At 45.4% G+C, this 11,736-nt stretch overlaps 1 protein-coding gene across 9 annotated transcripts in view; it reads right to left on the bottom strand.

Annotated features, from left to right (window-relative positions):
• Positions 1–1,161: 1,161 nt before the first annotated feature.
• Positions 1,162–11,736, bottom strand: part of mast2 (microtubule associated serine/threonine kinase 2) — a 208,362-nt gene continuing 197,787 nt past the window's right edge. For 7 of the 9 annotated variants that reach the window (XM_046048968.1, XM_046048975.1, XM_046048974.1 and 4 more), the window contains 6 exons: positions 11,404–11,630; positions 9,999–10,121; positions 9,604–9,740; positions 9,320–9,510; positions 8,568–9,121; positions 1,162–8,163 (listed from right to left, as the gene is read on the bottom strand). In XM_046048968.1, coding sequence (XP_045904924.1) covers positions 6,628–8,163; positions 8,568–9,121; positions 9,320–9,510; positions 9,604–9,740; positions 9,999–10,121; positions 11,404–11,630 — 2,768 coding nt within the window. In that variant the 3' untranslated portion in view covers positions 1,162–6,627. The remainder of the gene's footprint in view (positions 8,164–8,567; positions 9,122–9,319; positions 9,511–9,603; positions 9,741–9,998; positions 10,122–11,403; positions 11,631–11,736) is intronic. The other 2 variants (XM_046048973.1, XM_046048976.1) reach the window with 1 other exon arrangement.

Here is an 11,736-nt window from a genome sequence, read left to right as displayed (position 1 = left end):
GTATTTTTATTTGTATATTTAATGTATTTATCTATCTGTATGGACACATTTTGTATCCTTTGTTACAAGGATTCAAATCTTTTCTCTTTTTCTTGTAGCTTGTAGGTTTTATTTGTCCAGGCTTTGAGATAACGGTCAGAGATTTCTGCCTCCAACCAAATACGATGGAGGTGAATGGATAATCCAGAGAAAACACTGGAGACAGTTTTTATTGGGACTGTTATGTGGAAAAATATATTCAACACGTTTGATAGGCCTCAGAGATAATCACAAAGTGTTCTACTGTGCGAGTGAATGTAAGCATTACTTTGTTTACATGAAAACTACACAGGGTACATTTAAACTCATACCGCCATGCGGTGAAACTCAGTAAAACCTACATAGCGTCGCAGAATGTGTGCCTGTAGCATGCACAAGACACACATTTCACCAAAGTACAGCCATTAAAATGTGCTGATGGAGGGTGAAAAAAATGCTGCTTTACTGGAGCGTTGGTGCAGGAACAGTTATGCATCGTTTACCGAGACACCGTCTGTGTCCCTGCCAACTTAGTGCTGATGCACAACCTCCTTTCTACTCTACTGCCCCACATTTAGCCTCGTTTCTGTGCCACATCAGCCACAAAAAGCAGAAGTTAGCTCACTTCAACCCTGATTTGGAGAAGATAATGTTAAACAGCAACAGGAAACAGAAGAGCTTTCAAAAATGAGTAAATTACTCCAGAATTTTAGAAAATACAAAAAAAAAAACCCCCACTGATTTGCTTTGGAAACAAGGACAAATATTTTACACATTTTATTTCTTGTAGTGTGACATCTTTTTAGTGGTGTCCTGGATCTCAGCTAATTTACATGAAGAGTCATTCTTACTATTAACAGTAATAGTGATAGTGATGAAAATAGGACCAAAGTTGTGATACGACTCTATTACCAATAAAAATGACTTGATAGGACAGAGATTTTTTTGCAGTGTGGCAGCAGCCTGAGGCATGGTTTAAACCTGGGGCCACTTACCGTTTATTGTTTCTGACTTTATGTGAGTTCAGCGGCGGAAAACCAAAAGTGCTGCCTTAATGTAAAAAGCATGATGTGCCACGTAAAAGCTGGTGATAAAGCTGAGTGAAAAAAAATAACACAATCAAGACACTTTAAAACCAAAGTGTACATAAAAAAAACTTTATTATTGTTGTAAGGTAGGATTGACAACAACATGCTTTTACCACGATAAAAAATAAAAAGATATTGCACTGGTTTTACTCTAGCAATGTTTTTTCCCTCCCTCTTTATGTCTTTCTCAAGCTTTTACGGAGCACTGCTGCGTCTTCCTCCTCGTCTTCATCACTGTTTAAAGACAAACACAAAAGCTTGAAAATACTGCCCTCGTCTGCAAGAGGCAAGTTCATAAAAATGTTTTCTTTTTTTTGCTGCTCAACCGAGCAGAAACGACCTCCTCAGACACAGATACAAGCTTAACGGACTGCACATTAAAACATCAACTGAATCTCATGTAATGGTGTGTGTGTGTGTGTGTGTGTTAGTGGTAATAAGGCTTCATCCTCGTACCTCGTCATACCCAAAGTCTCATGTTTGAATCAACTATGTGCCTCACAGACAAAGCTGGTTCCCCTACATGCCAGAGTCAGAGGTGTACGGAAGCTCATTAGTGCCAAAACTTGCAACACCACAACTGATTCATCCATAAAGCTGGAAGTCAAGACAGGCAGGGACAGAACCATCAGCACAAGACAACTTTTAAATGCTTCAAATCCTACATGGTCAACGCTCAAAACTACAGCTTGAAAACAGACGACAGATGTAATTTTATCTAACAGAAAGAGTCTTAATGTTCGGAAATCTGCTCAAAGTTTCCTGCAGCTCTTGTGGCAAATAATGTGCTTTTGAAAACATTACAGGCCAATTACTTGGAAGTTTTGGCTTCAACAAGGCTCACCAATAAGTATGGAAGTTAATCAAGGTCAAAACAACAACAAATAAAAAAAGAAGAGATGTAATAAATCGAAGGAGACGAAGATTTGTCTGCACGCTTTTCTGCAAAATTCAGAGCCCTTGATAGGGTGAAACGTGTCTCTGGGATTAAGTATTTTAAACTGTCAAACTTAACTGAACCGTCATGTTAGATTTCGGACCTTGAGTAATTATTTTTTTCTCAGATGTTTCCTGATTTTAAAGAAAAAATTGAGATAGAGATGCTTTACTGTGTACATTCGAGAACTTCAGCATCTTTGGTGAGTGTCAAAAAAAAAAAAGTTTATATTTCTCAAAGTAATTTTTCAAAACAAAAAGGCATTGGGATATCTGGACCAAAACGCAGGTATTGAATTGACCCTGGTGTTGAAAATATTTAAAGGCCATAACGAGTAAGCGCTTTTAAGCGCTCGCTTAAAAGTGGTAACACACACGGTCTCAAATCCCTACTTTCAGACTGATTACAGTTTGACTTGTCGACTCTCAGCTGTTTAATGAACGTCCGTAGCGGTGGGTCTGGTTTGTGGGGCTCTGCCGCAGAGCAGCAGAGGTGCATGATGGGTAAACACAGGCTGGAGGTCGAACAAACTGCTAACAGAGTGTAACTGCTGAACCGACCGGCCCGGGACAGGACAGAGGAGCCTGGGTGGTATTTGTGTTGGCCAAAAGGCTCAGGGCTTGAGATTAATGACTCCACCAGGGAACTTGACACTTACTTCAGTCTCCAGCAGATGGCTGGACCATCATCTTCCCACACGGGAGAAGGTGTGTGTGTGTTCACACAGCCAGTGGAGATGGGGAAACTGGCACCCCTACATTAGATGGCACTAGTATTGATCTGAATGTTTGTGCGAGGCAGCTGTCCATGTAGCGCTAATAGGACGACCAGCTGAGAGCAGATGGACTGGATTGTGCATGACTACACACAAACGCACACAGGTTCAAACTTACATACAGAGAATCACAACTCCAGCTGATGACGACAGCAGGCGCTTAATAAGGAGGTAAAATAGAAGCTGGCGGCCTGAAGAGATTCAAGCGCAGATCAGAACTCCTACGGATGTGGAAGATATTTACAGGCTGGATTTAATTAACCCGCCTATAATCAATTAGTCAGGATTCGAGAGCACACAGGGACAAATCATTAAGCAAAAAAACACATTTCGATTAGAGTTCAACAGGATTTCTAAATTATATAGATATCTTTGGCATTTCTGCACTGACATTTCCTAATATTAGCCCTGCTCGAGTTTTAGTTCTAGCTTTAAGTACAAAATCCTGATTTTGAGAGTCACCAGTTTGAAATCTTCTCTCAGATTTTCAGCATGTAAGCACAGTAGGTATCATAATCTCTCTTTCACAGCTGAAGTCTTTTAAATCTATGAAAAAGCGAATGAAGCTCATTGTTGATATTTAGCTGGAAGAGTTTAACAGGAAAATACTTCATTTTTAGATTGAAGCCAATAACAGTTTACGAACTGAGAGCAAGAAGCGTGGAAGCTAACTAACAGATAAGATTAGATAATCCAGGTATATGACCACCCTGGAACAACTCACTCAAATCTACAGACAGAACTTGTCTTGTGGGCTCAGATCTTTATAGATGCTCTGCTCTAAAACGTCCTCTGTGCTTTCTAATCTGTCCGTGCTCGCTCTCAAATCTGACCTGACCGTTTTTTGGGGCCACCTTGACCTCGTTTGTTTCTGAGCAGCTTGACAAAAGTGAGTCAGTAACCTCACGCTAAGAGTCAAGACGCTTGGGTTGTGTAAATGAATAACATCCAATGTGGTTGGTCTACGCCACCAAAGACAGAAGCAGTTTTAAACTCATTAGTCATCAACTTCCTGGCCAAAGCACGCTGCAGATAAATCTTGAGAGGTCAACAGCTCAAACGACGGGATCTGCTTCATCTCCACAAGTCCCAAATGCCACTGATCTGTTCCACAGACACATCTGCTAACACCCTTCTGCACTGCCACGAGACGACAAGCACGACGTGCACAAGAGCGGAGATGATTTTGACATATGTGCGCTGAATTTCCCTCCTTTCTAAAACGTCCTCCATCACAGGAGACCTCCTTCATCGCACAGCTAAATACTCACACACCACGTTATGATCAGGAGTCACCTACACATGTGGACAAGTTGTTGGTAATTATCACAGCCTGTCAGAGGAGGTTTGATTGCTACAGGCAACAATTTCCATTGACAAAAAAAACAAACAAACAAAAACAAAACAAGAACATGTAAACATAATGCAGAGATGGCTACAGTCAGTTTAACAGTGTCCTTTAAACTGAAATCGGAGAACTCTGTTGTCTCTCCAACAGTGACACAAGCCCAGTAAAGACACTGGATGAGGTTTAGTTCATCTGAAACTCATGAGAGGAACATCCTGCTCTTCAGAGACACAGGAGCAGGAAACGTTCAAACGTACGACACGACTGGACTCGTGTGCTTTCAAAGTCAGTCGATTTTGAAAGGTGGTTTTCTTAAAAATGTTAACAAAAAAAAAGAAAAAAAAAAACAATCTGCAAACAGTTTTTTGCAGATGTACAGTAAGAATCAGGGGTGTGATCAGGACAAAACAAAAGAAATTAAAGGTGGTATACTTAGGAAAAAAAAACAAATAAAACCCCCCCAAAACATGAGGATGGATTTAAAGAGACTGACTTTGTTTTTACCTACTGGAGCTATACTAGAATCGAGCACCAACCCCAAACACACCAGTCAAACATCTCGACCAGCTTTCCTTTTAGTGATTTTTTGTGTTTTTCACTGGACAAATGAGATAAAAGTTGTGCAAAGCTCGACGCCCAACACAGACACGTAAAGAGCTCAGCCAGATAATCCTAAAACACCCACGCAAACACACTCAGGGTATAAAAACAGATGCACAACAGAACTTTAAATATTCTTATATATATACACACACACACACACACACACACACAGATAACCATGCACAAATTAAACACTCTCTCCCTCACGCACACATACACAAAGTAGAGTCTGATGACTTCACAGGATTGGAGGCAAAGAACACAGCAAGTTGGTCCAGATAACAAATAAAACTACGGCAGCCTTTTAGTGGCTGATTGGGGCTAGAAATAAAAAGGCGGTGGTCCAACAGAACAGTGTTTTATTTTTAAATAACCACAGTCAGTCTGAGCATGCTCAGTTTGGATGCTTCAGCTTAATGACAGTTTCAGCCTATAAAATCAGGTATGTACTGGCTTGTTTTCTGTATGGGTTCGGAAATAAAACACTGGTAAGGTGTGTCGACTCACTGTTTTTGTACTCCGTGTATAAAATGCCACAAGCAACATATGTCTGTCCATTGAAAGCAATGGTTAGCGATGCCCTTAGCTAATAAAAATAAGCGAGTACTTTTAGTTTAGAAACCCAAGCTTATAGCGTCTTAGATGAACGGTCACATGCTGGTGTACATGTAAACTTTTCCTACCTTCCAGTCAGTCAATGCTTTCCAAATGTTTAAAAAAATCAACTTGGAGACATTTAAAACCTGAAACAGATCTGGGAAGGTTTGCTCAAGGTGTTCATTTTAATGGATAAGCTACAGTAACTATCTGTGCTAGTTTGTAGAAATGAATGCCTGGAACTTGCAAAAAAATGTTAGGACAAAGTATGGTGTGCTTTGCAAAATGGAAAGCAAGTATTCATTCATGTTGCAGCACAATAAACCTTTAATATACAGCTACGTATGGAGGAGTGAGGCGAGTTGTTTGGAGTTTGGGGTTAAAACTGTAGATTCAGTCAAAGTTCAAGTGCAGACTTGGTAAATCGGCACAAATACTAATCTAATTCAGCACCGACGCTACCAGGAATCTCTTTACATCGCTACACCACGCCTGGAGTCTGTGCTCGGGGAATACATTTACCCTACTACACACTGTGTGCAGTGTCGGGTCAGCAGGGACTACAGCGAGAGGAGAAGGTAATTTGATCTAGTCAGCTGGGTGCTGAGTGTACAATGACCGTGCAGATTTAGTCCTATTATAAACACTGTAATGTATTTACACAGATTGCTAAACATACGCTGCACTTTATTGCTGAGATACAATCTTTTCCCAGTCATAGCTGGGTACATCGTTGGGCAAGGAGGGATGGGACGAGGAAAAGAGTGCGTTTCCGTAAGACACGTCCTGATCGGTCATGCGTGTAGGCCAAGCCAAACATCAAGATGAAAAGAAATGAGGCAGCACAGGAAGATCCTGTACGGGTAAGGTGTGTGTAATGTGTCTACATTTTACAATTGTATGTGCATGGACCACTGAGCTCTTTACTTCTAGCCCCGTACATGTTTGCAGAAAGAGAACGCCTCGTGGAATTTAGCCTGAAAGAAGTAACCAAAGACAGGACACCAAAATAACTCACATGAACATTAAGAGCTCAGAACAGCTGGAATGGAACTAGGACTACCACATCTATCTCTGCGTCTGAAAGCTCTTTGTCCTCCTCTACACCTTTGCTTCGCTTTGAAAGTCAAACTCTCTGATTAGTGCAAAGTTACTAATATGTTTTCTTCCAAACATGCAGTTTGTGTGAGTTTTAAAACCTCAAGCCAGCACTGAGTGGTTCTGATCTGTACATTTTGTTCTGGTTCTTTGCGTGTTGCTGCTACGTCTTCTTGCTGGTTGCTTTGTCTTGCTGCGAGGAGGTGGACACGGCGGCGGCGGCAGTGGTCGTCGTTGGTTCGGACCTCTTGCGCTGTGGCTCAGATGCAGCAGAGGAGCTGGGGACTGTGCTGACGGCAGGCGGAGCGGCTGCTGCACCCAGCCGCTGTGCAGGTGGGGACACGGCAGCGTTCTCCCTAATCTCAGACGCTGACGTGGGCCTTTCTTGGACGCCCTTGCAGGATGATGGCGGCTGGGCTGTGAAGTTTTTCTGAGTTGAGGATTTGGCCGAGGTGGCCAGGGAGGAGACCCGCTGAGGTGTCTGAGGGGTTGGGAGCTGTTTAGAGGGAAATGAGAGGGGTTCAGTTGGTGGGATTTCCGTGGTGCCACGTCTAGAAGGTTTCTGGTCCTTCTGGCTCTTGTCTGCAGTGGTGCCGAGTTTGACGGGGCCCAAAACACTCTTAGCAACCGTTGCAAGCTGGGACACAACTTTTTCCACACCACTCTCAGGGGCCAGCACTGGGGAGCTGGAGCTGGAACTGGAGCGAGACGTGGACGCACTCAGACTTACATTAGCAGCCGCAGCGCAAAGTCTCCGATTGTCAGCCTCCTTCTTCTCCTTGGGGATGCCCGGAGAGGAGCAGGAGGTGCGGGGCGTCTCTTGGCTGTCAGCGCTTTGGCAGTCTGTAGTAACGGTGGAAGATCTGGAGTCGGTGGTTTTGGTGGTGGTTGTGCAGTTGGGAGAATTTGTAGTGGTCGTGCTCGAGGGGACTGTGGTTCTGGGGCTGTCCAGGGTTTGGTCCTCTGCAATGGGCTCTGAAGGTGCAGTCTTCCCCCTGAGACTCTTTGAGTCTTGTGGAGGAGTTGGCTTGAGGAAAGTGTCCTTGCCGACTGAGATGAATGCACTGCCCGGGGTGGAGAAGGGAAGGGGGCCCTCAGTGGGTTTTGTGGCACCGCTTGGCCCCAGAACCTTTCTCTCTTGTCTTGCACTGTCTTCTGTGGATGAGGCCGTCTTTGGGTCTTTCACTACCGGAGAGGAGGTGCTCTGACCGGGTTTCGTCTCTTTGACGGGGGGGAGGGTGTTCGAGGGAGTGGGCCTGCCTACCTGCGAGGGCCCTGTGTGGGTGAATGTGGCATGAGGGGTGCAGGGGGAGAGGCAGAGGGACGGCAGCGTGCCTCCAGGGCCCGTTCTCACAGTGGTGGGCCTCAGAAGGGGAGGAGGGGTAAAGGTTGTCCCCCTGCGTCCTTCCTGACTGTCCTCCGAGCCCTCGTCTGTCTCGTCCTCAGATGAATCGACCTCATGGATGGCGTCTTGCTTCTGTAGCGACTCCCTCCGCTCGGCCCTGTCCTGCCGGATGGCGGACAGTTTGTCCTTCAGCTTGCTTTTCCCGGGGGCCAGGCCCAGCGAGCCAGACACAGCGCTGAGGGAGCCGTCCCCTTCCTGACGCCCTAACTTCCTGGACGAGGAGGAGTGTTTTTGCAGGCTGCCCTTCTCCACGCCGCGTCCTGCTGAGGACAGCAGACCCTCGCTGGCTGACTCCTGAAAGTCAGAGAAGAATAAGACACAGAATATCCATGAAACAATATGTAGTAAGGTGGCTTTCATACTGAGACTTGCATTCTGCCAGAATAACAAATGACTTGGTGTAGCTGTGTTTATTTATTGTTTGCAAATGAAACCGATTAATTCAGATATGTAGTTCTACTGAAGAGCACATTTTTATCCTGGACAGGCGAACTCCCCCTGCAATGCCTCTGTGTGTCCTCCAGGGTGGCCTACAGTACATCCACATTTGGGAACCACTGCACATATCATTTACGCTACATATTTTCACAATATATCCTTTTGAAGACACTATGATTAAGAGACACTATTAGAATTTATTTAAACCTATTATCCTGAAGCACACTTATGCAATCCAAAGGTGTGTGATGAACTCATACCTGAAGGCTCTGTAGGCTCGGTTCCCTCTGCAGAATCTCCTTCTTAAACTCTGAATGCGAGATGTCCAGACTGTGTTTCCGATTCCCTACAGCCGCTCCCACCGCCAGCTTCTTCTCCCCCGCTGCTGCCACCCCAGAGGGAGACGACGTGGAGTTAGAGAGGGAGGCGGCCAGTTTCTCAGCTGACTGCACCCTCTTGAGGAGCGGAGACCGTGGAGGCTCCGCACTCTTAGGTCTGGATATCTGCCTCACCAGGGGAGGGGAGGAGTGGAGCTTCACAGGGAACGACTGACCCACGGCAGACTGTGCCAGAGCGTGGCTGGGCAGCGGGGAGGGTGAGCGCTGCGGGGAGCTGCTCTGAGGGGTGGGTGAAGGTGTGCGGGCCAGAGGGGAGAGGGGGATGTTGCCGGCAGACTTGCGTCGGGGTGAGCGGTACTGGCGCTGGAGCTTCGGGGCGAGGCCGTGCAGGGAGCTCGGTCTGATGTGGCCAGAGCTTGCCGGGGAGTTTGGGGTGCTGGAGCTTGGAGAGCTGCTCTGAGATGAGTTTCCACCAACTGAGGGGTAGAGAGGAAACTACATTAATAATATGTTAATTTCATATATTTTATTAAAAGAAGGATTCTTTTTAAAGGATATTCACCACTCTAAATGGGCATGCATAGGTTTGATAGGTAATGGCGTCATCTCTCCCCTGATGTCCACCGTGTGCATGTTAACAAGGTATTATTACAGTACAGGTCAGTGTCTCTCACCTGAGTGGGCGGAGTCTGGCGTGGACCTGTAGCCCTGCGTCGGGCTCCGCGGTGATAGGTTGTGCGTGGGCGAGCCGGGGCCGCTCTCCCCAGAGGAGAGAGAGCGGTTCAGAGAGGACAAACTGCGACTGGTGTGGAGGAGAGACGCCTGCTTGGTGATCTTCCTGAACAGAGACGTCCTCTTCTTACTGCTACAGGAAACACAACCAACAAGTGACTCAATGAATCCCCACATTAAACACACACATTTACATGTTCGATATAACACAGGTGTGCGCCCCCACCTGTCCTGTCCCTCCTTGGTCTTGGTCTTCTTGTTGCGTCTCGCCATCTTAGATTTGTGGCTCGTCTTTCGGGCAGGACCGACCTTGATGGACGTGTTCTCAAACGGGGTGGCAGAGATAGACACTTTGCCTCCGCTCTGGACGACATACAGAGCAGAGATGTGGATTCTCATGTTTAATTTTTCAGTTCACTTCACAAATCTGGTTGTATTTTTTATGTAGGAGTGGAAACTTTTTTTTTACATCCCCAAAAGACATTGTGCGATATAAAAAATATTAAAATATAATTTAAAATTTTAATAAAACAAAACCTTGAGGTGCACGGCCTGTTATCAATAATCTGTATTAAAGACTTGATTTTACTGAAAAAGTAGTCTATGTGTTTGTGTCTGTACCTTCAGGATGAGCTCCACCACCTCAGTGTGAACCAGACCGTGAACCGGCTCTCCGTTGACGTGGGTGATCAGGTCTCCCTCCCTCAGCCCCGCGTCATGGGCCGGACCGCCCTCCTCCACGTGCTGAGGACGAGTAGAGAGAGATGGTCAGAGGAAAGAATGAGTGAGGGAGGGAGAGAAAGGGGAAGAGGTGCTATAAGCTAAGCCTGTTCTTTTGTTGTTTACTGCCATCTTCTGTCAGCAACACGAACCCCAGTTCACTGCAACCGCACCATAGAATCTCAGGTGAACTCCCACTGTCCTGTTACAGTTATATTTTTATCAGCTTGAGGTTGAACTAATCTAAGCTCGTTACATGATAACATTACATTCACTGGCTATCTGTGTACTTACTATCAACGGAGGCTCAGCAATGTCAGCACAGCTACATGTACTGCATGATAATGAAACAGTCAGTGAGCTGGACTGAACATTGGAACGAGATTGTGTCACATTTTATGACAGTTAGACCGCAGTAAGTAACTTTACTGTGACATTAGTGGATGGCTCTTCCTCTGGGTTGTTGTGGCCGTTTTAATGCAGCCTTGTACGTTATGTGGGTCACGTTAGTTACGGCGAATGAGGTGGAGAAGCTGTGGACCAGAGTATTGGTAAAACCACAATAAATCTAAATTGAACGTTATGAAGCAAACAGCGGCAGGTCAGAGCTAATGTAGCGTTAGCTGGCTGCCCTGCCTGTATCACTAAAGGCTATTAAACAAATCGCTCCACATTTGCTTTTTACTGTTACATCATTTCAGAACTTTGACATAATAAACAAACCAGTGGTGCACAGGATAGTATTATGGGCCGCGTTAGTTGATGAAGTAATGTGGAAAGCCATACAACGTTGCACTGGATAAAGTTAGGCATTAGCCGGCGAGCTAACGTGACTCTCTTCGTGTTTCTCCTGCTTTACTAATGCTCACTTTGTTCTTACTCGACGTCATCTGAATCTGTTTGGTCTGATGGGCTTCAGCACATAAACCCTTATTGTTGTTTTGGATCCCCACGTGGAGCCTGTGTTTTGCTGCCGTGCTGTCGCTGTAGTGTGAGAGAGGCTCGCGAGCGCGCACGGGACTGAATCATGGTCCTCACGTTTATAGCAGAATAGTGGCTGATGCAAGCAACAAAGTAAACAGGCGTATGCTTCTTTATAAGTGAGTTTTGAGGCCACTTACAACAAGGCAATGAAAATGATATTTATTAATAAGTAATTTCATTGAAAAACTACATATAGCCTCTTTAAGGCAAAAAAGGACAAAAAAAATCTTAAACTAAATGACGTATTTGTCAAACGTTGAATAATCACATTGAACACGTGGCTGTATTTGTGTCAGCTTCAGTGTTTCTCTGTGGGACTCACCCAGACCATGTGGTGTACAGTGTAGATGTCAGAGTCTCCCATGTATACTCGGATGGCCCTCAGGGTGAAGCCATACTTCTTGCCCGCCCTGTGGATCACGATGGCGGGCTTTACGCTGCTCACGGCCGGGGACAGGTCCCGGCTCGGGGAGGAATCCCGCGACGACGGGTTGGATGACAGCGAGTGGGGCGACATCGGGCTGGCCAATGGAGAGGCTCCATGGTGGTCTAAGAATGAACATTTGTGTTATTGAGGTTGGTTTCCACATGGAGTGACTCAATACATTATCTTCGTGCTGAGAACTCAATCAACTCAATCTTGCAAATATACATT

Source organism: Micropterus dolomieu, linkage group LG05, assembly GCF_021292245.1.
Source record: "Micropterus dolomieu isolate WLL.071019.BEF.003 ecotype Adirondacks linkage group LG05, ASM2129224v1, whole genome shotgun sequence".
Classification (NCBI taxonomy): Eukaryota; Metazoa; Chordata; class Actinopteri; order Centrarchiformes; family Centrarchidae; genus Micropterus; species Micropterus dolomieu.
This window is presented reverse-complemented; position numbering and strand designations above follow the sequence as displayed.